General features: G+C 43.9%; 1 protein-coding gene across 6 annotated transcripts in view; it reads right to left on the reverse strand.

Annotated features, from left to right (window-relative positions):
- The window catches only part of htr4 (5-hydroxytryptamine receptor 4), a 164,603-nt gene that overhangs the window by 97,784 nt on the left and 39,112 nt on the right, over positions 1–27,707 (reverse strand). For all 6 annotated transcript variants that reach the window (XM_082551423.1, XM_082551426.1, XM_082551427.1 and 3 more), the window contains one exon: positions 7,263–7,341. In XM_082551423.1, coding sequence (XP_082407549.1) covers positions 7,263–7,341 — 79 coding nt within the window. The remainder of the gene's footprint in view (positions 1–7,262; positions 7,342–27,707) is intronic.

Consider the following 27,707-nt stretch of genomic DNA (forward strand, 5'->3'; position numbering starts at 1 on the left):
AGATCTGCAGGCCTCAGAGTTCCTGCCAGCAGGCCCTCGTATATCACATGGAGTCATCAGTGGTCAACAACTCTAACAAAAAATGGTGAAAAAGGATCCTGACGGGATAATCACCTGGTCGGGCACGAACGGGATGGGAACGATGGAGCGCTCTGGCTCAGACTCATCTCCGTGGGAAGGAAGAGAGATTCAGCTGCTTCACAGATCCCATCACTGCAGATTTTGACAGCATCGCTGTGTGTGCGCGCTCAGCTTTTATGCATCAGCAGGTGCCTTTTAAATGAATGGAGGGTTTCTTATTGATATTACATAAGCAGTTGCTGAATGAATTATTTAGTCTGTGAAAAGTGACGGTGCAGTGCGTCGCCTGCCAAGTCCTGACTGTGCAGCACAGCCACCACGTGTAGTCTGAACGAATGGATAGAAAAACAGTCAAATACACTGAGACTGTGCCGTCAGCTGCTGCCAAAGTGGCAGCGAACAATCAATGTGGCAAAATGGTAAATGGCCTGTATTTATATAGCGCCTTACTAGTCCCTAAGGACCCCAAAGCGCTTTACATATCCAGTCATCCACCCATTCACACACACATTCACACACTGGTGATGGCAAGCTACATTGTAGCCACAGCCACCCTGGGGCGCGCTGACAGAGGCGAGGCTGCCGGACACTGGCGCCACCGGGCCCTCTGACCACCACCAGTAGGCAACGGGTGAAGTGTCTTGCCCAAGGACACAACGACCGAGACTGTCCAAGCTGGGGCTCGAACCGGCAACCTTCCGATTACAAGGCGAACTCCCAACTCTTGAGCCACGATCGCCCCAAAATGATGCCTCGGAGGAGAAGCCGAGGGATGCTGAATGGATTTCTGATGCTAGCACGCCTGGCAAACATGCAGTATGTCATGAGTCAAAATTCAGGCTAAATGTTGGACTTACATCTGGGTTTTCTCACTGTTTTCTATATCTGTGTAATCCCCGGCAGCAGCCGTGTGTGTCATTGTGTGTGCCGACCTGCCAGCGCTCTGATCGGATCATTATTCCTGAAATACTAACGCCACTGCTTTAGTTTACAGTCTGTTGACACTGTCAGAGATTTTCTGCATCTCAAAGTCCCTGCATTGTCAGGCACGAGCTTTTACTTTTCATACTACGACAAGAATTCCTGGTGTTCCTGATAAAAACGTACTCCGTGGGCTCGGCTGGAGCTCAGCACAGTGCGAGCAGTTCCTCGGTTTCGTGTTGGCTCATTTCTCTCCTGCGCTTTTTATCTGCAGCGCTGTGCTGGAATTTGTAGCAGAAGAAGAGTGTGGCACGTCTGCTCGCCCTGATAGTGTTTGTTAAAGTTGTGCCAGCCGGGCAGTGGCAGGACGCACGGCTTTGTGTTTAATTTTTCCTGGTGTGCAAGAATAAATACTGTTGACTGCAATTTATCTCTCGTCTGTCCTTAAAGGAACCCACAACTAGAAAAATATCTTCTTAACAGGAAAAGGAGAAAAGGAGAAGACGGCGGTGTGGGATTTAGAGAACAATGACTTTGTGCTCTTTATCTTTCGCCTCTGAAACATTTGAACTAAAGGAAGGAGCGAAGTGCGCTGACAAATGTGCTGTACGGACGGACCGGCAGGAGGCGACCTGAGGCTTCGGGTTGGGTCTTCTAGAGCTTGAGGCTCCTGTTGGAAGCAGTCATGCAGAAAACAGGATCTGTCACAGGACACCTGAGGTGACGCGGGAAGAGGCAGTAGCTCATTCGACGAGAGGGAAGAGAAGCTCACTGATATCCGAGCGCTCTGAGTCTGACTCTCTTGGATGACTCTTGCTGCTGAAAGTAGTGACTGCACTGCAGGATGTAAGCTGAGGAGAGCTCTGCACACATCTTTGTGGACTCCATGAACACTTTATCTTTTCTTATCACAGTCTGAGTTATAGACCGGCCGTCTGTGACTTACAGCATGAAATGCACACAGCTTGACTGAATTATACAAATAAACCTCAGATAAGCTGCATAACTGTGCACCCACAGCAGAAGCTGAGAAACTTTGGTGTCCATTTCTAGAACTCAGTCCTAAGCATCGACATTCGATGAACTCCCTGAAGCCTCTCACACCTCAGTATAAATCAATAAATATCAATAAAATCGAGCTTTGACAACCAATAGGATCATTTCTGTTTTTTCCAGGGTGGCTGCACAGGCACAGACCACCCTCACTAACTTCAACTCAGGAGAGAGAAACAACGCTTAGCCCAAAAGCTGAAAATCTGCACATTTCAGCTTCCTCATGTCATTTCACGGAAGCAAAGTTAAATATTTAACCTTCTTGGACGTGTCTGCATTCATGGATTATAGCACAGCATAACATAGAACAGCATAGCATAGAATAAAATTGAATTGCCCTTTATTGTCATTGTACATGCACAATAAAATCGTGTGTACTCCACCTGACTATATCTGTGAAGGTTCTCAGTCATCCAGGTCATCGTAGTCAAAGGAGCTTGCAAAGAAAAGCGTCTGGACTTCTTTAAGTTGCTTGAAGACGTTTCACCTCTCATCTGAGAAGCTTCTTCAGTTCTAAGGTCAAATGGTGGAGAGTCCCAGATATAAACCTAGTGGGAGTGACCCCCCACAGAGGGACAAAAGGACCCCCTTATGATCCTCTAATCGCCTGTGCCAAGGTGTGAAACTGGGTGTGGGTCCCAATCAGCCAGAGTTTCGGGTGAGTTCATTGTGAAACCTGGCCCCACCTTATCATGCGAATTCCTGAGATCAGATGGCCCAGGATGTGAGCGTTAAGGCGTCTGGGAAGGGATCTCAAAACTGGATTATAGATGGCAGAGAGTTGGTGTCGTAAACCCCCGCCTCTGTTCAAAGATGGTCGCTCACAGTGGACATAGATGGCTTCTTTCACTCCTCTTTCAAACCATCTGTCCTCTCTGTCCAAAATGTGAACATTGGCATCCTCGAAAGAGTGTCCTTTATCCTTAAGATGCAGATGGACTGCTGAGTCTTGTCCTGTGGAGGTGGCTCTTCTGTGTTGTGCCATGCGCTTGTGAAGTGGCTCCCACTAGGTTTATATCTGGGACTCTCCACCATTTGACCTTAGAACTGAAGAAGCTTCTCGGATGAGAGGTGAAATGTCTTCAAGTAACCTAAAGAAGTCCAGACATTTTTCTTTGCAAGCTCCTTTGTCCACCTGACTACTGTGCAAGAAATATAAAGAACAAAACGGATTCTGTACACTTCGTTAGTGTGTGTAAAAACTGAAACCCAGTTTATTATCAATATTATTATCATTGTTTCGGATCAATGCACGCTCAGCACTGACCTACACTGAGCTACTTTACAAAGTCTAACGGCAAAGAGCTCCGGCGCAGTGTCATGCCCTGACACGTGGAACGTAAATTTAAATTTAAGTCAACAAATGAACGAGTGGAGAAAAACACGCAGCTCCAGTTTGAGGGTGGAGCTGCTGGCACTGAGGCTAAGTCCATATCCAGCTGTTACAACAGCTGTATTACACACACGCACACACTGCTGCCTGTGTGTGTCAGTGTTTAAAACCAAACAGTAACAGCTGGGTCACATGATCAGCCTCAGCTCAGCGTGCACGACTCTCTGCAGTAACAACCGGCAGCACAAAACATGTTCCCAAATCACACGGCTCAGGCTGTCACTGTGAAAAGGCCCCACTATAACAACCACTCACATACAGTACACATTCATAAGCAATAAAAAGATGATGAATAACATTTATGAATAATTATCAGTGTTGAAGGGCAGTTTGAGTGAAGTGGCGGGAACGAGACTGAGAATCTCCAAGACTCAAGCCAGAAAATGGCGGGGACACCAGCCAAGAGGAGTGTAAGTGCTTCCCGTTCCCGGGGAAACACGAGTCTGCAGCTCGCTGTGGGAACGACAGAACTGACCTAGTGATTTACTGCTCAGTCTACAGTCACACCCTCACCGATGGCCACGAGCAGCAGAAATGAATTTCTCTGAAGGTGTCTGCACTCAGAGAGAGGGTGAGGAGGAGGAGGAGTACACCTGCTCCTCCTCAACATAAGGAGAAAGTCGTTGTTGCTCAGCATCTGACCAGGATGCCTCCTCGGTGACTGTCCAGGGTACTCAGATATTGTTCTAACCAAAAATCAACCAATCACTGAACATCCATATGACTTCAGTGCTTTTAGCTTAAATGAATGTGTGTTATAAATTGTCACCAGTGGAAGTGTGATTGTGAGGAATGCTCATTTTTGTGTGCTGGACCTTTACACACACGCACACTCTTCTTTAAGCCAGGACGGTCCTGCTGTGTCTCCTCTCTGTCCAGAGGGATTCTCATGTGCTTGTTGTGTTAGCTTTAGCATGCTAGTTCTGAATTTTAAAACCGTACCATGAAGAAAGCGCTGCTCTCTGCAGTTTTGCATAACTTTGCGAGAAACCTACCTGCACAAACCTACACAACATTATTACACTACAAATGTGTGAAACTGGGTCATCTCATACGCTTTGCAGTCTTAACCCATGTCCTCCAATTAAAACCACCTGAAAAGCTCCAAACACACAACATGTGTTATAGCACATAACATAAGACCAGATGTATAAGAGTGAGGCTGCTGCTGATGCTGAGGAAGATGATGGATGATGATGATGATGATGTTTATCTGTATGAAGTTTTTCACATTCCTGGTCCCTCTTCCTCTTCCCATCTGGAAGAGGAAAAGGGGAAGAGGGGAATTCCCCTCTGCACCCTGCTCGATCATTTACTGTAATCTATTACTACACCCTTCAGGTGTTAGTGCCTTCATCCTCCAGCTCTACATCAGCAATGTGTGCTCCACCCACAGCGTCTACACTCCAGGACTTCAGTCCTCACCTCCTACTTCCATCTCCACTCTCTGATGACCTCATCATCATAGTCTGACCGCCAAAGTACTTCTTATACTCCTACTACACTCAAATGTACACTGAACACTTTCTCCCACTCAGAAGGTGTAAACAATAACCGACCTGAGACTGGTGAGTTTTATGAATGTCTTACATGCTCACAACACACAGTGGGGGGAATAAGTATTTATTATCACATCATTACCACATTAATGTAAGTTGAGGCCGAGCTGTTCAGAGTCAAATTTCAGTCTCCAACAGGGACCCCATTTGGCATCTGTATGATAAAAACTGTGAGACACAAACTGAGTGCCGTGCAGAGACAGATGTCTGCCCCACAGCAGCAGCTCCAACAGGAAACTGTGCACAGAAAGATTTTCTCGCATGTTTCCTGCATCTGCGACTGAGCGTGCCTCTCTAGGATGATGGATAAAGACTCAAAGCCAAGGCTGGAGAGGAGATCAGACCACAAACCTGATTCCACCTTAAGCCCATCACTCTATAAGTTGGAGACAGAAAGTCAAAGAGCCACAAGTACTCTGTTCATTTTTATTCTGAGTGCACTCGTTTCATCTCTCATCATATTTGAAGGTAAGTCACCTGCCCACCACCTCTGACTGATATGTGCCACTCGTGTGACCACATTTAATGTATACGGGCACACGCTATGATCTCATGTATGTCAAGTGCAGCGTGAGCCTCTCCAAACGCTGCTGGAGGCAGTCATCACATGACACGGACCCCATCCATAACAGCACAGCACACAACTAGGTCATGTAGTACTACCTCATAGCTGAGCCTGAGCAACTACTGTACCGCGACCTCCTGCTTCTCGTACATCATTTTAATTCTGACTCAAACGTCCTGAGGGAATCAAATCCTGTGTGTGCCTGGTTTAGTAATGAACTCTCTTTTTCCATGAAGCTGAAAGGAAACGTTAATGTTGGATCCACATTTTATATTTCATGCTGTTGCTGTTTGTGTCACAGTTCTTCTTTGGGTTCAGCATTCGTAGTTTCAGTTTCAGATTCACTGTTGACACGCAGGAAATATCTGAACGTGAAAACAACACGACGCGCGATCAGCAGGTCTCTTTAACCTTCTTCTGATCAGCTGACCTTTGGGGTGGGTGGAGCTTGTGTGTTTAATAAAGTGAGATAAGCTTAGTGGGATAACCATCTATGCACCCACCTCATTATTAGAAACCTTATGACTAATATGGAGCAGGAAGCAGAAGCTTAGTGTAGTTAGAGGTGCTGAGTGTTGCTTCACACAGAGTGGAGATCACACTGAATAATCACACCATCAACAATGTTTTCTCACAGAAACGCCCACAGCAAAGAGGAAATATTTAATGTAGAGATGTAAAAACCTCAGCTTTCACTTGGTTCTGTGCTCCAGCTCCAGACTGACGCTCCCTGTCTCTGGCTTCTTTGAGAATTGTGTCTGTGGATCTGTGACGCTCTGAACAAAGTCTCATCCGTCTCTCATCCTCCAGGCTAAAAGTTGTTAACCAAGAACAGAAAAATGATCTCTTTGCATCCCAGCACAGCAAAAACAGACCAGCCAGCACTTTCAGCAGGATCAGTGTTTTAATCAAACCCACAAGCCGGAGGCAAAGACAACTACAGAGGCAGCGAGAACCCCCGGCTAGCTGATGTTTCCTCAGCTAAACCAAATATCTGAAGATGAGGATGTCCCTGAAGAGGAAACCAGAGCTGTCAAAATACATTTGAATATTGCTTTTACATAATGGACACCAGCGTGTGGGTGAAACCATGAGCACTTCATACTCAGTGTGACTTACAGGACTGAAGCGTCTGTTGGAATGAGATTAATTATGAAGCGTTTGGGCAGTCGGTTATGTTTCACAGTGTTTCATGTGAACATTAGTGAATTCATTCAGGTCTCAGAGTGAAGCTCACCACTGCAGCTCAGCTGATACACATCCACACAACACAGCCTGCCTGCACGTCTGCATATACGCAAATCTGCAAGCCACTTTGTAACTGGCCTCTGCACCCTCTTTTCTTGCTGTTTCATATCTGTTGTCAATGATGCTGTTTAGTTCTGTGTTGTATGAACCTGAAAGGCTGCTGAGCCACACTTACTCCTGTACAGTTTCCTGTATAGGAGTAAGATGACATATAAGAAAACGTTTTGATTCGTACTATAAAAAAGAAGCGTCATGTCACGTCTCTGATGCATCCATGCAGCGTCAGCATCTACGAACAGTCAAAGCTCTCATCACTGAGTCTGACTGAGCTAACAGCTAAAAGGTGGATTTTGTGTTGTGTATTAATCAGCGTGACCATTGTCAGGAAGTGTGTAATCACACATGGTGTGATTATTCTCCGTAAAAGTTGATTAACTCTCACCTCTCACCGCCGAGCTCCGCCATCGCCGGCATCTGGCCTGCAGCGCTGACATTCATGTGACCATAAATGCTGAGAGTCCCTGCAGACAGAAGACCACTGTTAAAACATGAACATGATGATTTACATTATTAAAGAGGGAACTTTTAATTACTATCACACCAGTCCTGGTCTCAGCAGATTACATTAACATAGGTGAGTTAAACCACATCAGGATTATGCAAATGCGACAATTTTGGTTGACATTTGCCGTGTGCTGATGAACGACTTGCCGCTGCACGTGCAGCTTTGGATTTGGGTCGAACGAGTTTGAATTCAGAGGATTTCAAACTGACTGTAAGTCTGAGTCTGTAAGGAAAGGTGATTACTAAACATCTGACTGACCAGCTGGAGGTCAAAGACTGAGCATATAACATCCAATGTTTTATGAAATCGACTGTCGATTTAAGCATTCAGGAGACTCAGGTACCACAGTAACATTTATTACATTTCAGCACCAAGGATAAGAACAAAAAACAGAGCAGAGTCCAGGACACTCACTGAGTGGTTGAGATCAAATCCACTCGGGCTGGCCTTTAAGTCTCCACAGATATAAATCTAAAAGAAGACCACAGAGCAAAGGTCTCGAGGTCATCCACGGAGTCAGGGCATCAAATTTCAGAAAGCCGATCTGTTGTGCAATTCAATTCAGTTTCATTTATACAGCGCCAAATCACAATGACAGTCGCCTCAAGGTGCTTTATATTGTAAGGTAGACCCTACAATAATACATACAGAGAAGAACCCAACAAACACATGACCCTCTATGAGCAAGCACTTTGGCGGCAGTGGGAAGGAAAATCTCTGGCAGAACCAGGCTCAGGGAGGGGCGGGGCCATCTGCTGCGACTGGTTGGGGTGAGAGGAGGAAGACATTTCTCCAGTGGAAAATGCAACGCTGTCAGCTGATTGTGTTTTTCCAACATCGAGAAGAAAGTCGTTTTTACTTAAAAAAAACCGACTTTCTCACATTTAAGAAAACATGCTTTGTGTTTTGGAGTATCAGGAAACCCGGATGTTCAGTCAGGTAAGACAAGATCGCCGACGAAGTGCAGCATCAGTTAAAAATGTTCACAAAATAAAAATCCATCAAAGCAAAACTCGTTTCTATTCATGCAGAATTCAACAGAAACAGTATTGGAAGGCAGCCCAAGGCTGCAGGTGGGATGAACGGGGGCGGGGCAGTGAAGGTCAGCCTGGCAGAGAAAGAGGCAGAGGAGGGTCACGCCCCGCAGATTTACCCCCGTTCAGCCGAGCTGGCAGCTGTCACGAACGCTTTGCCGCGTGGACGTTTATATCTGCACAAAAACAAAGCAGAAAGAACAAAATCCTCACCTAATCTACATCCCATATGCTGACAGCTCAAAGCGTTGCACAGCATTGCAGAAAAATGTCTGCACAACCACTTATTTTTCTGTCACAAGGAATCAAAAGAACCAGACTGCGTCTGTAAATCTGCTGCACACAATCTCCCTACGCCAGCGTTTATATTACATTATACCAGGATCATGTGCACCCACACGCACAGCCACAACAATCTGCTGCAGTTATTCTGTCCAGAAACAGTTGATACAGACTGATCTGAGCTCTGTTAATAATCATACTGTCACATGATTCACCAAACCTTTCCCCTCCTGCTCTGTGGAGGGGAGACTCCCAGACGGCTCATTTATTACAGCATAAACAACAGCTGTACTGAAGAGCAGTGACCCTCTCCGTTCGAGGACACGCAGGCCCAAACCGTGCCAATGAAATGCCACTCGCAGCAAAGCAGGGCCCCAGGTTGACCTCCAGGGGGGGGTTAAAGGTTCAGGGTGTTCTCTCTAATCTGTGACCCATCTGTACGACACGGCAGCCGTGAGAAAGGCGCCTGAGCAGCAGAAAAGATCCTAGCGTGTTTGTGTGATTGTGACTGAAAAACCTTCTAATCTGCACAAAATACTGAATGTTGCAGGAACAAGGAGGAGTACAGATTTAAAAAGTGCTCTGTGATATATGATTAGCCAATGTCTGTGCATTACGAATGAGAAAAAACTGATTTTATGAGATTTTAAATAATTCACAGTCCTGTCACAGTAGAGTCCAGCGATCTGTTTGTGGGGAAAGGACAAGTGTTAACCCAGAGCCACTCCTACTGGGACCCCGTAGAGAGAATAAAAGCTGCTCTGGTGGTTAGAGGGGATTTTATTGTTGTGGCTGATCTGCGGTTGTATGCAAGTGTTAGTACGGAGGATGTGTTGTTTACATATTCCATCCACATGTGAAGAGAAAAGCCTGGATACACAGAAACTTACAGCCTGCTTTGGTTTTAGGCTTAACCTCTAAATATCGGCACACTGGGATGAGATGAGCATATATAAAAGGAAGGCATATTTAATCTATCTTCAGTCAGAGAGAAGGTAATTCATCATATAGAGTCTGAGATTTATTCAGGAAGCGTGATGTACTAAATATAGATGCAGAGCTCTTTATTAGCTCTGCAGCATCGCTAACGTGCTGAATGCAGCCATGCCACCTGCACATGTGAACAAACAGCTCAATGCATGCGTAATGTGCACAATCCATCACAATACACATCTGTACAGTCCAGCTAATCCATAACTCATCTTCAGACAGGTTAACACAGACTGAGTGAACCCAGCTCAGTCCATGTAGCCTCAGCTGGAGCTGCTCTTAATTATTCTGTCATGAACCGGGTTTCCATGCGCTCACATAAACTGGAGCACACGTCACCTTCACAACAAAAACATACTGACCAAGAACATTCCTCTTCAGTACTTTATCATCTCGTCTCTAATCATTATTATATCATCACTGATTCGCCGTGAGTCAAAAACGCCTTGGAACCGTCTCCAGGTCGCCACGGGCTGCCGACTCTGTTCTATAATAGCCTCAGTCGGGGAGGTGAGGTGAGCTGAACGCATGACAGAGCTAATGGGCAAGGTTGCTAAGAGGGTTTACTGGAGTCTGTCAGCTCTCTTCCAGTCACACGGAGCTCAGAGAGTAGAAATACAAGCAGAGCTAAGACGGTGGGAGATGCTGACAGGGAGTCCAGGGAAGAAGATAAAAGACTGCTGAGCAAGAAGGAAATGAGATGACAGCAGCTCAGGTGAGCTCAGGCTGCAGGGCTGGGACATGCAAGGCTTCTTTTTGAGGCATCGAAGTCGGCCCTGACAACACGCTGAGGCAGGCCAGCCAGGAAAGCCTCCAGTGTTCCTGCTGCCAGCTGCTAAAGCGGTGGGAGGGACATCACAAGTGGACAGAAAGATGCTGCTAAGAGATTTATTCACAGCGACGTGAATGAGAGTCTCGGCACGGAGGATCAGAAGTGCACATCAGCGTTTAAAATGACGACCCTGAGTCGAGCCAACAAGCCAGTGAATGCAGAGAGACGTGTGGATGTTTGGACTGAGTCTGGCAGGAATTCCTGCATGCAGAGCATGAGCTGGCAGACTGGACCTCATGAAGTCTTCCACATTCAGCCATGGGCTGCCTCTTACATTCACACAGCGCCGCCATTGTTTCGATGGGATATTCCCGTCATGGGGTGACTTTAACACAGCTCTGCCCACATGCAGTGGCCTGAGGGCAGGACGTGCACGCCTGTGGCTGGGCGAGGTGACGTCTATCAAAGCACATTTACCTCACACACACTTTCACATGGATCTTTGTTCACCACAGCTCTGCACTTTAGAGTCATCACGTCATCTAACATAACCGACACATCGCGCAGGCGTCGTCTCACTACCACCACAGGAGGTCTCGGTGAGTTTGAGCTTATCACCCAACTCCACAAATGTGCTTCCACACCTACGTCTCTCAGTTACCCTCACCTGCATGTGATTGGACTGTGTGGGGAAGCTAAAGAACTCAGAGAGAAGCCTCACACACACAGAACCCAGCTGAGCCGGTACATGACGTCACTTCACGTCACTAATAACATCCGTAAGAACTATAGTATATGCTCTATGCTATAGACTTGTAGTCAAGACCGCCTAAACCAAGACCAAGACAATACCAAGACCAGAGGGTATCGAGACCAAGACAAGACCAAGACAAAGTCGAGATGAGACCGAGTCAAAAAAGTCTTTAAACTGCAGCCAGATGCTGCTTCGTTTACAGGTGTCAGGCATATTTATGTGTTTTTGCGATGCACTCGCACGCTCCACTTGACTGTCGCGTCTCTCACCCTCTGTTTTTCACATAATTATATTATCCTATATCCTCGCATGCTATTGGCCACAATATGGAGGGATTGGAGCATAGCTGAGCCACTGTGTGAGAGCTGAGCAGCGAAAGGAAATTAAGTGAGGAGCCGGCTCTCGCTCAATGGGAGTCGACTCTTCTGATTCACTACTAAGCACTCTCTAAGCACGGCTCTTAGAGCTGATGCTTTTGCACATGACACATTATCGGACGTTACGTTGTGTGTCATGGATACTGTTGACTCCAAATCTCCCGACCACTACGTGGATCTGAGACAGCAAGACCGAGACAGCGAGACCAAGACAAGACCAAAACCACGTAAAAGTGGTCTCGAGACATCCAACTCTATGTGATGCTTCCGATGACAGCCGTGCAAAAGTTTCTCACATTTTCACAGGATCAGAGCACCTGTCATAAAAACAAAACTCTGTCAAAAACCACTTTAAAGTTTATAGCCAAACACAAGCCGGCGCACTGGACGCCAACATGCAACCTTTGACATATCTGGAATCTGGCATCTTAATAAAAATAATATGCTTTTTAAAACTGTAAACAGCAATAACTCTATTATAACTCTAATAATAAAAATTAGTCAGCATGAACATAAATGCATAAAAAGATTAAGTAAGTCAACCCTTTTAACATTTTTCGTGCCACAGCACGAAATGCTGAATATTAGCGATGCCGTGTGTCACATGACGTGCACTTTCCAAACGGCAGCACAGCCTGTGACCCTTCCTGGGCCCCTGTGTCCTATTTAGCTTTGCTTGAGTGTTGCCGAGCATGGATCACTGCCTAGGGCTTCAGTGTCAGTAAAGCTGGTTTTCCATATAACCCACAAGTGTTTGTGCAATCGGCGTGATTTTATTTCCTGTGTGATGCAACAGCAGGATGCTCATCTGCAGCTGGCGCTCCTGTTCTGTCACAGCCATAAACCGGCATTTAAATCACCGGCGTTTCTTTAACACATCATTAAACAAATGCTTGAAACTGGGTTAGGACAGAGCTTTCTGAGCGCACATGCAAAGCTTTCTGAGCATAAAGCTTTGAACATGAGAAAAAGAAAAATGTGAGAGAAGAAGAAACTAGTGTGCAGAGGCCAGAAAACATAAATGTGCACAAACAGCCAAGCCACGAAAAACTCGAGAAGAGTCCAGACTGAGTGACGGAGCGTCGCGAGGGTGGAGGGTAAGTGAAGTTCAGCCAATGTTCAGCCAGTGCAGGTGGGGGGAGACGAACAGCACGCTCCTGTGTGCGGGAGATACTCAGCAGCCTGCAGGAGGCCATGAACAGTGCAATAACCAGCAGGGTGGAGTAACAGGGTGGAGTACAACAGAAAGCACAAATATTCAGATAGACCATGGATCACTAAGGGTTTACAAAATGCATGTAAAAAGAAAAATACACTCTATAGGGAATTCCTAAAACAAAGAACAAAAGATGCTGAAAATAAATATAAAAAATGCATAAATAAGTTGACCAATATTATACGTATATGTAGAAAGGAGTATTATAGTAAAATATTGAACAACAATAAACATAATATGAAGGGAATATGGGATGTTTTAAATGGTATCATTAAAAATAATTCTGAACAACAAAGTTATCCTCAATACTTTATCGACAATGGCAATATTATAGAAAACACTGCTGTCAACAGCTTTAATCATTATTTTGTAAATATTGGACCAAAACTGGCAGAACAAATTCCTGAGTCACTGCCATCAGTAGACTGTAGTGAAAACCTGATTGATAGGAACCCTAACTCAATGTTCCTCACATCAGTGGAGGAAAAAGAAATAATTGACATTGTACACATGTGTAAATATAAAACATCTACTGATTGTAATGATATTGACATGAAAATCGTCAAGAAGGTCACTGAAGGAATTGTAGGACCTCTAACATATATTTGCAACTTATCATTTCAGACGGGAAAAGTGCGACTTCACAAATTACAGGCCTGTTTCTTTACTACCTCAATTCTCCAAAATCCTAGAAAACCTGTTTAATAAACGATTAGACAAATTCTTAGATAAATATGAATTACTCTCTGACAGTCAATATGGCTTCAGATCAAAAAGATCAACATCTCTGGCATTAATTGAATCAATTGAGATTACGAATGCTATAGATCAGAAACAGTATGCAGCTGGAGTATTTCTGGATCTCAAGAAAGCATTCGACACAATAAATCATGACATATTAATTAATAAACTGGAACGGTACGGGATCAGGGGGGTTGTACTGCAATGGGTGAAAAATTATTTAAGTGACAGGAAACAATTTGTGAAGCTGGGTGTCCATTCCTCATCATGCTTGGACATTGCTTGTGGTGTTCCACAAGGCTCTGTACTGGGTCCAAAATTATTTATTATTTATATAAGTGATATTTGTAAGGCATCTGATATATTAAAATTAGTATTATTTGCAGATGACACAAATATTTTTTGTTCTGGGGGGAATCTAAAGGAGCTGCTGGATACAATTACTTCAGAAATGTGCAAAATTAAAAAATGGTTAAACAGGAACAAACTAACAGGAACAAACGGTGGTTAGCACTGTTGCCGCACAGCAAGAAGGTCCTGAGTTCAATTCCAACATCAGGCCGGGGTCTTTCTGTGTGGAGTTTGCATGTTCTCCCCGTGTTTGCGTGGGTTCCCTCCGGGTACTCCGGCTTCCTCCCACCGTCCAAAGACATGCAGCTTGTGGGGATAGGTTAATTGGATAATCCAAATTATCACTAGGTGTGAATGTGCGAATGAAAGTGAGTGCGAATGGTTGTCTGTCCCTGTGTGTTGGCCCTGCGACAGACTGGCGACCTGTCCAGGCTGTACCCTGCCTCTCGCCCTATGACAGCTGGGATAGGCTCCAGTGCCCCCCGCGACCCTGAAAAGGATAAGCGGAAGCGAATGGATGGATGGATGGAGGAACAAACTATCGCTAAATCTAAGTAACACTAAAATGATCTTATTTGGGAATTCCCTTAGAAATGCACAAGTGCAGATTCATTTAGATGGTGTGGAAATTGAAAGAGTACTTGAACATAAGACTCATATAAATCATATACATAACAAAATTTCAAGAAGTGTCTCAATCTTGAGTAAAGTAAAACACATTCTGGACCACAAATCACTCCACATTCTCTATTGTTCCCTGATTGCACCGTATTTGAATTACTGTGCAGAGGTTTGGGGCAATACTTAAAAATGTTCGCCATCATCAATCTTTATATTACAAAAAAGGGCCATAAGGATAATCCATAAAACTGGTTACAGAGATCATACAAATCCACTATTCTTAAAATCAAAAATTCTAAAATTCACAGATCTGGTTCATTTTCTCACTGCACAAATTATATATAAAGCAATAAATAACCTGCTTCCTGACAATATTCTAAAAATGTTTTCTAAAAGGGAACGGGGATACAATTTGAGGGGGGAATTAAATTTAAAACATCCTCGTATCCGTACAACATTAAAAAGTTTTTGCATCTCTGTGTGTGGAGTGAAGCTGTGGAACAGACTAAGTAAAGATATGAAGCAATGTCCAAGCATGGCACAGTTTAAAAAGTGGTCTAAGGATATGGTTTTTACAGGGTACAGGGAAAAGGTAGAGATTTGATAGGGTGTTCTTGTCTAATATTTTCATGTGTGTGCGGGTGCACGGGTATGTTGGTATGGGTATATATATATATATATATATATATATATATATATATATATATATATATATATATATATATATGTATATATATATATATATATATATATATATATATATATACATACAGGGAGTGCAGAATTATTAGGCAAGTTGTATTTTTGAGGAATAATTTTATTATTGAACAACAACCATGTTCTCAATGAACCCAAAAAACTCATTAACCCTTTAAGACCTACCATAGAACCAAGTCCGCCAGAGCTTATAGTATATTTTTACATGCTGTGGAGCCATTTTTTGGAGCATTTAAAGTTGCTATACATCAATACAACCATTACAGCCCAAATTTTAATAATATGTCTGCATTAAGTGCATGGTAATTACATAAATTGCAAAAAGGTGTAATAAACTACAAAAAATTGAAAATCGTTTTTGTTTTTTTAACATATATTTCTAGTTAGAGAAATTTAAGAGGCTTATCCCTCAAAACTGTAAATACAAAAAAGTTGCACAAACTAGTTTCCCACCAAAGGAAATTTATTTTGAGTGTCTTCATAGTTTTATTTTTGAAATACACCAATTTTCATATATACTGCAGGAAAAACGAAAAAATATATTATAGTGCAAATTTGCAAAATAACAGCATACGCATCAAAATAAAATATTTCCAGCAGTGCAATATGAGTCCTAAGCATCCCAGAAACGACACAGAAAGTCATGAAATCAAACATAACTTTTAAAAACACAAGTATAAGCCCATGAGGCCACGATGGTAAAAAAAAACTACATTTCCGCAAAATGACGTCACTTCCGGTTTCGGGCAGGTCATGCGATAGTTCGCGCTGATGGACGTAGGAAGTGTTACAAACAGCTGATCGGATCGGCAAAGCGTGTTCCTGGAATATTATGTTTTTGTTGCTACAAGCGCTTTTTATGCAGTTTTTGCAAAGCTATATGTGGAAGGAAAGTGTGACCTAGGACAGGCTGATGGCATAAGATGTAAGTACAACTCGTCCGGTTTCATATGCAAAAAAAATTATTGCGCTAGCTTACGTGGTTGCAGAGCTACCGGGATTTAAAAATAGTTACGCAAAATGGAGCGTGTCCGCTCCTACTGGCTCTAAAGGGTTAATATCAAAGCTGAATGTTTTTGGAAGTAGTTTTTAGTTTGTTTTTAGTTTTAGCTATTTTAGGGGGATATCTGTGTGTGCAGGTGACTATTACTGTGCACAATTATTAGGCAACTTAACAAAAAACAAATATATACCCATTTCAATTATTTATTTTTACCAGTGAAACCAATATAACATCTCCACATTCACAAATATACATTTCTGACATTCAAAAACAAAACAAAAACAAATCAGCGACCAATAAAGCCACCTTTCTTTGCAAGGACACTCAAAAGCCTGCCATCCATGGATTCTGTCAGTGTTTTGATCTGTTCACCATCAACATTGCGTGCAGCAGCAACCACAGCCTCCCAGACACTGTTTAGAGAGGTGTACTGTTTTCCCTCCTTATAAATCTCACATTTGATGATGGACCACAGGTTCTCAATGGGGTTCAGATCAGGTGAACAAGGAGGCCATGTCATTAGTTTTTCTTCTTTTATACCCTTTCTTGCCAGCCACGCTGTGGAGTACTTGGACGCGTGTGATGGAGCATTGTCCTGCATGAAAATCATGTTTTTCTTGAAGGATGCAGACTTCTTCCTGTACCACTGCTTGAAGAAGGTGTCTTCCAGAAACTGGCAGTAGGACTGGGAGTTGAGCTTGACTCCATCCTCAACCCGAAAAGGCCCCACAAGCTAATCTTTGATGATACCAGCCCAAACCAGTATTCCACCTCCACCTTGCTGGCGTCTGAGTCGGACTGGAGCTCTCTGCCCTTTACCAATCCAGCCACGGGCCCATCCATCTGGCCCATCAAGACTCACTCTCATTTCATCAGTCCATAAAACCTTAGAAAAACCAGTCTTGAGATATTTCTTGGCCCAGTCTTGACGTTTCAGCTTGTGTGTCTTGTTCAGTGGTGGTCGTCTTTCAGCCTTTCTTACCTTGGCCATGTCTCTGAGTATTGCACACCTTGTGCTTTTGGGCACTCCAGTGATGTTGCAGCTCTGAAATATGGCCAAACTGGTGGCAAGTGGCATCTTGGCAGCTGCACGCTTGACTTTTCTTAGTTCATGGGCAGTTATTTGGCGCCTTGGTTTTTCCCCACGCTTCTTGAGACCCCGTTGACTATTTTGAATGAAACGCTTGATTGTTGGATGATCACGCTTCAGAAGCTTTGCAATTTTGAGACTGCTGCATCCCTCTGCAAGATATCTCACTATTTTTGACTTTTCTGAGCCTGTCAAGTCCTTCTTTTGACCCATTTTGCCAAAGGAAAGGAAGTTGCCTAATAATTATGCACACCTGATATAGGATGTTGATGTCATTAGACCACACCCCTTCTCATTACAGAGATGCACATCACCTAATATGCTTAACCCTTTAGAGCCGATCGGAGCGGGAACACGCTGTTTTGCGTAACTATTTTTAAATCCCAGTAGCACTGCAACCACGTAAGCTAGCGCAAAAATTTTTTTTGCATATGAAACCGGACGAGTTGTACTTACAACTTATGCCATCAGCTTGTCCTAGGTCACGGTCTCCTTCCACATAAAGCTTTGCAAAAACTGCATAAAAAGCGCTTGCAGGAACAAAAACATAATATTCCAGAAACACGCTTTGCCGATCCGATCAGCTGTTCATAACACTTCCTACGTTGGAATAGACGTCAGCGCGAACTTTTGCATTTCCGCCATTACCTTCCCAAAACCGGAAGTGACGTCATTTTCGCGGAAATGTAGTCTTTTTTGCCATCAGGGCCTCAGGGCCTATACTGCTCTTTTTAAAAGTTATCTTTGACTTTATGACTTTCTGTGTTGTTTCTGGGATGCTTAGGACTCATATTGCACTGCTGGAAATAGTTTATTTTGATGCATATGCTGCTTTTTTGCAAATTTGCAGTATAATATTTATTTTCGTTTTTCCTGCAGTGTATAAAAATTGGTGTATTTCAAAAATAAAACTATGAAGACACTCAAAATAAATTTCCTGTGGTGGGAAACTGTTTTGTGCAACTTTTTTGTATTTACAGTTTTGAGGGATAAGCCTCTTAAATTTCTCTAACTACAAATATATGTTAAAAAATCAAAAACGATTTTCAATTTTTTTGTAGTTTATTGCACTTTTTTGCAATTTATGTAATTACTATGCACTTAATGAATACATATTATTAAAATCTGGGCTATAATGGTTGTATTGATGTATAGCAACTTGAAATGCTCCCAAAAATGGCTCCACAGCATGTACAGTGGGGCAAAAAAGTATTTAGTCAGCCACCGATTGTGCAAGTTCCCCCACTTAAAATGATGACAGAGGTCAGTAATTTGCACCAGAGGTACACTTCAACTGTGAGAGACAGAATGTGAAAAAAAAATCCATGAATTCACATGGTAGGATTTGTAAAGAATTTATTCGTAAATCTGGGTGGAAAATAAGTATTTGGTCACCTCAAACAAGGAAAATCTCTGGCTCTCACAGACCTGTAACGTCTTCTGTAAGAAGCTTTTCTGTCCCCCACTCGTTACCTGTATGAATGGCACCTGTTTGAACTCATCATCTGTATAAAAGACACCTGTCCACAGCCTCAAACAGTCAGACTCCAAACTCCGCCATGGCCAAGACCAAAGAGCTTTCGAAGGACACCAGGAAAAGTATTGTAGACCTGCACCAGACTGGGAAGAGTGAATCTACAATAAGCAAGCAGCTTGGTGTGAAAAAATCAACTGTGGGAGCAATCATCAGAAAATGGAAGACATACAAGACCACTGATAATCTCCCTCGATCTGGGGCTCCACGCAAGATCTCATCCCGTGGGGTCAAAATGATCATGAGAACGGTGAGCAAAGATCCCAGAACCACACGGGGGGACCTGGTGAATGACCTGCAGAGAGCTGGGACCAAAGTAACAAAGGTCACCATCAGTAACACACTACAACGGCAGGGAATCAAATCCCACAGTGCCAGACGTGTTCCGCTGCTGAAGCCAGTGCATGTCCAGGCCCGTCTGAAGTTTGCCAGAGAGCACATGGATGATACAGCAGAGGATTGGGAGAATGTCATGTGGTCAGATGAAACCAAAGTAGAACTTTTTGGTATAAACTCAACTCGTCGTGTTTGGAGGAAGAAGAATACTGAGTTGCATCCCAAGAACACCATACCTACTGTGAAGCATGGGGGTGGAAACATCATGCTATGGGGCTGTTTTTCTGCCAAGGGGACAGGACGACTGATCCGTGTTAAGGACAGAATGAATGGGGCCATGTATCGTGAGATTTTGAGCCAAAACCTCCTTCCATCAGTGAGAACTTTGAAGATGAAACGAGGCTGGGTCTTCCAACATGACAATGATCCAAAACACACCGCCCGGGCAACAAAGGATTGGCTCCGTAAGAAGCATTTGAAAGTCCTGGAGTGGCCTAGCCAGTCTCCAGACCTCAACCCCATAGAAAATCTGTGGCGGGAGTTGAAAGTCCGTGTTGCTCGGCGACAGCCCCAAAACATCACTGCTCTCGAGAAGATCTGCATGGAGGAATGGGCCAAAATACCAGCTACTGTGTGTGCAAACCTGGTAAAGACCTATAGTAAACGTTTGACCTCTGTTATTGCCAACAAAGGTTATGTTACAAAGTATTGAGTTGTATTTTTGTTATTGACCAAATACTTATTTTCCACCCTGATTTACGAATAAATTCTTTACAAATCCTGCCATGTGAATTCATGGATTTTTTTTTCACATTCTGTCTCTCACAGTTGAAGTGTACCTCTGGTGCAAATTACCGACCCTTGTCATCATTTTAGGTGGGGGAACTTGCACAATCGGTGGCTGACTAAATACTTTTTTGCCCCACTGTAAAAATATAATATAAGCTCTGGCGGACTTGGTTCTATGGTAGGTCTTAAAGGGTTAATTGGTAGTAGGCTTTCGAGCCTATACAGCTTGGAGTAAGACAACATGCATGAAGAGGATGATGTGGACAAAATACTCATTTGCCTAATAATTCTGCACTCCCTGTATATTTTTAGGTTGTGTATCCTTGAGGTGTTAATGGGGTTATTGAAAATGTGTATATTTGCGTATGTGTATATACATATGTATGGATAGATAGAAACATATATGTATACATATAAAAAAAATTTACACATAACATATAAGGTAATTGCAAGGAGGTGTTTTTGTAGTCTATTGATACTAGATAGTGGAAAAGGGGTGGGATTAAATAGGCTTATGCTTCTTCCTGCTCCTTTTTGAACATGAACGTTATTTGGAGTTGTGGTTGCTCGTTTTCCTTTTGTTTTGCTTGGTTCATTTGTCTCTTTTAATTCTATTTTGTTGTACTTTTTCAACATGTTCAAAATAAAGATTCAATCAATCAATCAATCAAACATCCATACCGCATGCATTTTTCATTTATGAGGCAGGCCCATGCTTACGATGAAAACCATGTTTCTGCATGTATGTTACTTAAAGCTACTGCATGGATCGTCACCTGGCTGTGCTGACAGGTTTACCTGTCCAGGTGCTGTTTTGATTCAAGAGACCCACGATGGCGGGAACAATGAGGAGCCAGGATCAAGAACACCACCCAGGACTGGGTGAAGGGAACGCCCATAGCCGGGCCCTAACTCTGAAACCACAGCCAGGCAAAGTGGAGACTTTGATGGTCTGAACAAAAGTTACCCAGACTGACCTACAGGAGATTTCATTAGGTCTGGATGGGTTCTCCTGGACTTCCACTTTAAAGGTGGCCTCAGTGAGAGGGGTGAGCAAGTATGAGTGTACATGAATCTCCATGTATGATCTCTGATGAGATCTAGGCTGGCTTGGATCACCCCAGTGTGCCCTGAGAAGAGGTGGAGGAAGCGGGGAGAAGGAGACAGTCAGTGTATTTTTATTCTTTCCACTTTGTCCTTCCAAACTCTCTGAACGAAAACACCAGCTCCATCCCTCCTGATCAGAGAAGAGTAGTTTAAGAAGAGCTGTACAGATACCTCTTCCAGCTTTTCTGAGGAGAGATACAAGCTCGGGTGAACCCCAGGTCTGAACCACCTCAGCCAGATCCTTTCGATGCCGAGGACCAGGGGCTCGAATCTAAACTGACCTGAATTACCGAGGTTGAAGATGAGCCCATACACCCTCTGGGGAACGCTCATCTCTTGTACATGAGCTCACCTCTTCTTCTTCTACAGCTTCATTCAGTACTTTTTAACTTTAATGAACATGTATGGTTTCCCTGCTCAACACAACCAAAATGTAAATGGCCTGCATTTGTATAGCGCTTTTCTAGTCCATAGGACCCCAAAGCGCTTTACACTACATTCAGTCATTCACCCATTCACACACACATTCACACACTGGCGATAGCAAGCTACATTGTAGCCACAGCTGCCCTGGGGCGCACTGACAGAGGCGAGGCTGCCGGACACAGGCGCCACCGGGCCCTCTGACCCCATAAACTAACAAGACTGCTGAACAAAACCAAAGTCAGAACAATTCTTTTGTAGTAAACTTTAGAGCCAGTACTGCATTACTGTGACAAGTATTGATCCACTTCCTGTTCTACCATCTTGTCTATATTCATGTTCAGCGCCAGTCTTCATTATGCTTAAAGACTGAATGGATGTGAACTCCGGCATGAAGACAAAGATAATACTGTAACAAATCAAAACAATAAATCGTGATGAAAATGTCAGAGAATCACAGAGACGACCTCAGACCACAGTCCTCTCTCAGTATTTGGACTACAGGTCAAAAATCCAGTTAAGCTGCTTAACATCATTTCATTCAATCCAATATTTGTATTCTGGAGCTTTTACTGAATATTGAGGCCCAGTGACATAAACAATTACTACCTCAGAGAGCCATTTGTGACATTTACAGTCAGTAATCTGATTTTATCGGGTGATACAAACACCAGCGCTTCGTGATGTTGTTATATTACACACGATAAAAGGAGCGATGTACATGTCAGCCACCCACACAAAACTGCAGACAGTGAAGCTGCTGTATTTAACATGTGAAGCACACAGGCTGTCAGCTGGCTCCGTGGAGCTAATGTGAGGCCACATGGGGACACCCTGCATGTGTTCGGGGGGCTTCGTGGTCTCATCGAAGGGAACAAATGGCGCCAAACAACTCACCTGCAACGTTTGTGGCCCCCGGATCTGACCCTAACCACGCCCCCTCACATCAGCTGACAGAACAATCTGATCTCTGGCAGCTTTTTACGACATATAATGGTGTATTCATTGTTTGGTAATATTTGGAAGTTTTAGGATATTGTCACGGTTCTGGGTCAGTTTGACCCAGTATTTTGAGTTGTCATGTTTTTGCAGGTTTAGTTTAGTTCCATGTGTCATTTTCTGTCTGTCTCTCAGTGTCGAGTCTGTCTTTGTGTGATGGTTTCTTGTTCCTGTTTTATTGTGAAGGTCTGCGTCTCGTGTGAGTGTGTTCAGTTTTACCTCTGTCTCGTCTTGTTGATTATTCCCAGCTGTGTCCCCCACCTGTGTGCATTTAAGTCGCGTCTTCTGTCTTTGTAGTTGTTGGTCCGTCTGTGTTTCCACCCTGCTTCATCTGTGTGTTTCCCTGCAGTCAACCATCATCTGTTTCCGCCCGCTCTCATTCATGTCCAGGTTCGTGTTCTGTAGTTAGTTTGTTCCCAGTTTAGTTTAGTCATTGCTCCGTTCGCCGTTTGTCCATTTGCTTTTTGTGTTTAATAAACCACCCTCACACCTGTACAAGTGCCTGCGTTTGGATCCTCCTTTATTTTCCACATGGCTCATCTCACTCGCCGTGACAGGATATGGTCTACGCACACCTGAGGTTCACCTGCAGGTTGAAACCACTTGCTTTAGCGTACCTTCAGGCTTGAGGATGCTGTCTGTTGCCATGGTTTCAAAGCCAGGAAAATAGTTACCGTGCAGAAACAGGAAGAGAGCCACCTTTCACCTGCTAACTGACCGACTCACACCAGCAGCCAATCAGCTCCCAGCTTTTCTCACGTAACATTACTGTCTGCATCAGGACGGCCTGGAGACTGAGAAGGCAGAGGAAATGTGTGGGTATTTATATCCCTGTGGGGACATCTCATTGACATAATGAGATGTCGCATACCCTATCACTAACCATCAAAAATGAATGCCTAGCCTAAACCTAACCATAACCTAATTGTAACCCTGACACTAAAACCACATTTTGAGTCTCAAAAATGCCTTCAAACTCGTGGGGACCGGGTTTTTGGTCCATTAATACCCCCCCCCCCCCCCCCCCCCCACACACACACACACACACACACACACGCACACTTTAGAACTTTTATTTCTGGATTCGCACTGAAACTCTGAATCCTGATAATCTCTTATATGATCTGATTTACAGGAAATGCAGGAAGTGAAAAAGTGAGGAGGGCCCGAATGTCTTTCCAGAGAGACTTATCTCCAACTGAGAATAGCAGCAGCTTTCACTGACAGCGCCACAGACGGGGACGCTGCTGCTTATGCTTTAAAGGTGGTGCAGAACCTGTGATATCCAGTCCCAAAACCAATGAGAAGACTAATCTTAAATACAATTATCAGTTTCTGGTATTCAATACCTATTGCACAGTCATCTCACTTAAATGTAATTGCAAATGACCACTTCATATTGTCTCCGTCTTTGTTTATTGTGATATAGTTAATAGCAGTACCTTTTTATCTCTTAATTTTACCCAAATTTAGTGAGTTATTATTTACTTGTAGTTTCTAGTTTTATATCTTGGAGATATAAATTTTTTAATTCTTATAAATGCACCATGGGGGGTTTAGGGTGAAACGGCATTTTGTTACGCTGTATACTGTGTACAGCATATTGTTGTATTGATGATAAAGAGCTTGAATCTTGAACCAATAAAATGTTTTTGTTCAAGAGAATAACACAGAGTGTTCTTCTGCTGCTTGATGGCCGGTGATGCATTATTCATATTTCATCGACACTCTTATCAGATTTGGTTTGCTGGGTCGTTTCATAAAAATGGTGTATGTAATGTATGTTTCAGATAATAATGTGCAGAATATTACAGCCTCCAGCTGAGGATTCAGCTGATTTGGTGCTTTTTGCACCCACAATTTCACCTTCGAAATATCATGTTTTGGCATTTATGCCTGGAACACCTCACCCAGGAGGCGCCCAGGGGGCATCCTTGTCAGATGCCCGAACCACCTCAGCTGGCTCCTTTCGATGTGGAGCAGCAGCTGCACCGGTCGGTCGTGGTGAAGAGGGAGCTGAGTGTAAAAGCGAAGCTCTCAATTTACCGGTTGATCTACGTCCCTACCCTCACCTATGGCCACGAGCTGTGGGTAGTGACCGAAAGAACGAGATCGCGGATACAAGAGGCAGAAATGAGCTTCCTCCAAAGGGTGGCTGGCCTCTCCCTTAGAGATAGGGTGAGAAGTTCGGCCATCCGGGAGGGGCTCAGAGTAGAGCAGCTGCTGCTCCACATCGAAAGGAACCAGCTGAGGTGGTTCGGGCATCTGACAAGGATGCCCCCTGGGCGCCTCCTGGGTGAGGTGTTCCAGGCATGTCCCACCGGGAGGAGGCTGACCCAGGACACGCTGGAGAGATTATATCTCTCAGCTGGCCTGGGAACGCCTTGGTGTTCCCCCGGATAAGCTGGAGGAGGTGGCTGGGGAGAGGGAGGTCTGGGCCTCTTTGCTTAAGCTGCTGCCCCCGCGACCCGGCCTCTGATAAAGCGGATGAAGATGGATGGATGGGTTCTGTTTCTCAGTAATACTGTCATTCCCTCACATCCACGGTTAGTTTCCATCCGTGTTTATTCGTTGACTTGCTCGCTGTCCTCAAATCAAAGATTAACTGACTGAATTAGTTGTATTATATTTATAGAGCAGCAGTCATCTGAAGGTGCTTTACAGAATCAGATAAAGGACAGGACAGGAAGGGCTCGGGAACAGGAAGAGAAAGGAAAAGCAGAGCAAGTCGAGGACAAAACACAAACTACAGAAGAAGAAACTCTCAATGCATCATGGGTGGCCACCATGCAGCCGGAGACTAGAGCAGCGCAACTGAGGACCTGATCCAGCCCTAACTAGAATACGCTTTATGAAAAAGGAAAGTAGAGATGGTGTCTGTCTCTGAATCCAAACTGGGAGCTTTTCTTTAACTCTCCATCCATTCCAGCATCCACCTGCAATCATCCTCATCCTTCCTCCTGGCAGTGTCATCAGGTTTTTATCATCAGCAGCGCGCCGGTCTGAGCGTATCCGTTTACGTCTCGTGGCACCAACGGGACGCCTTACACTTCTACTATTTGTAAATCATGCAGCGTGACCGACACTTGGCACAGCTTTGCTTTTCATGCGATGCTGCAGAGTCAAATGACATTTAACGCCACAGAAATACTTCCTTTGCCAATTTTCTTTCCCGCTCTCGTGCATTTTTCAGCATTTGGCACTGAGGCAATAAGATGACATTAACACTGTCAGTATTCACAGCTCAGGATGGGGGCATGCATCACCAGTCATCTATGAAAATAATAACAAACTGCTCAGAAGTGACACACTTTAAACTTACTACATATTCCTTTAGATTGGGTTGATTAGGTTTTCCTGTCTGGCTTGTTGGAAATATGAGCTTGAACTGAAACAACCAATAAAAATGTCTCTTCTAAACGATGCTGGAGGTCTTTGACAGAGTCTCAATATTACCCTAAACCCGCTGCATCATGGCACCCGTGCCATGATGCAGCGATATCTGTGAGATGAGAGGGGCTTTGTGGAAACTGCAGTATTTTATGTCCTGGTGCTGGAAAGAATTCAGACTCCATAAAATCACCCCACTGCCACAGTAAATACTCCATTCACTCTTCTGTCCTTAGAGTAGAATAATAACAACAGGAAGCTGTCTGACAGAGAAACCTCGGCCAAGCACTCTGAGCAGGATTTCCTTCTAAGGCAATAATCTGATATTTAGAATACATTCACTTTATTTTATTTGTCCTTCTTAAACGTAATTTTTAAAAGTTTGCAGTAACAAAAGAGTGCAAAGTGCAGCTTTGGCCTGTTTAAAAACCATTTTAATACACTTGACATAATTTTGACTATAATTATTTTTTATGTGGATATAAAACATGTAGCGCTCATAAAGTTTGTTTAAATGTTCAGTAATAATACTTTTAAATGGCCTGTATTTGTATAGCACTTTACTAGTCCCTAAGGACCCCAAAGCACTTCACACATCCAGTCATCCACCCATTGGTGATGGCAAGCTACATTGTAGCCACAACCACCCTGGGACACACTGACAGAGGCGAGGCTGCCGGACACTGGTGCCACCGGGCCCTCTGACCACCACCAGTAGGTAACAGGTGAATTGTTTTGCCCAAGGACACAACGACCGAGACTGTCCAAGCCGGGGCTCGAACCGGCAACCTTCCGATTACAAGGCGAACACCCAACTCTTGAGCCACGATCGCCGTTAAGCATATTCATATTGTTATGTATTTAAACTGTTACAGACTGGTACTGTGAGGTACATAACAAAGTACATAATAAAGTAATGTAATGAAGAGAAATATGTTTAGTATGGCTGCAGGTTTGTTAAAGGAGAACTCTTTAATGTCTGACTTTGGATTGATTAACCAACATTCCCACATGGAAACACATGACGCGTACTTGTGAAATAACCCAGCGGGTGTGAGAGGGTGAGCCGGTTTCTGTAATGAGAGCTCACGGTGTCATTACTCAATCAGTTCTTGGTAGCCTGGAGTGAAAAACAATGAAAATGAGAATCAATAAAAGCCAGATGCATGGCTTTGCTCGCGCTGTGGGTCTGTCAGTCACACCATCTGCTGCCTGTCCCCCGCAGAGAGCCACAGTGCAGGGCACACTGTGACCTGAACCGGGCCCCATCGGAGCTCGACAGACTGAACCGGGACCTCTGGCAACAACTGCACATCCAAAATGAACCCTTCATCATCCTGCCAAGAATGAGAAAGGCAAGAGAAAGTTTTCTGGCCAGTCGTCTCATCTGCCAACTATTCCAAATAAGGAAAAACATTCAGTTTAGGGAACAATAAATGCTTCTAAGGCTGCTTTTGGAAATGTTCATAGCCACTATCAACTATTGGTTTTATAACTCACCTTGAAGCCTCAGCGTGAGCGTTTTACTGCCACTGAGAGCCAGAAGTAACCACAGACACTCAGACACTTGCTAATCATCCAAATGAAATTCTCAAATTTCACTGGGCACCAAAACTGGAGCTCAGACTTTATAGATGGGACAAATTGTTATTGGTCAGGTGATTGCATTACAAATGCTCCTACCTGCCACACACTGAGCTCCTGTGCAGTTGTCACTGAGGCTGAGCTAAACGGACTGTTTCTAGTAATCATATACACTCTGAGGAAAGCACAGGGATGGACCCACCAACCTTCAG

This window comes from Aulonocara stuartgranti (assembly GCF_965226115.1).
Source record: "Aulonocara stuartgranti genome assembly, chromosome: 2".
In the NCBI taxonomy this organism is placed as follows: Eukaryota; Metazoa; Chordata; class Actinopteri; order Cichliformes; family Cichlidae; genus Aulonocara; species Aulonocara stuartgranti.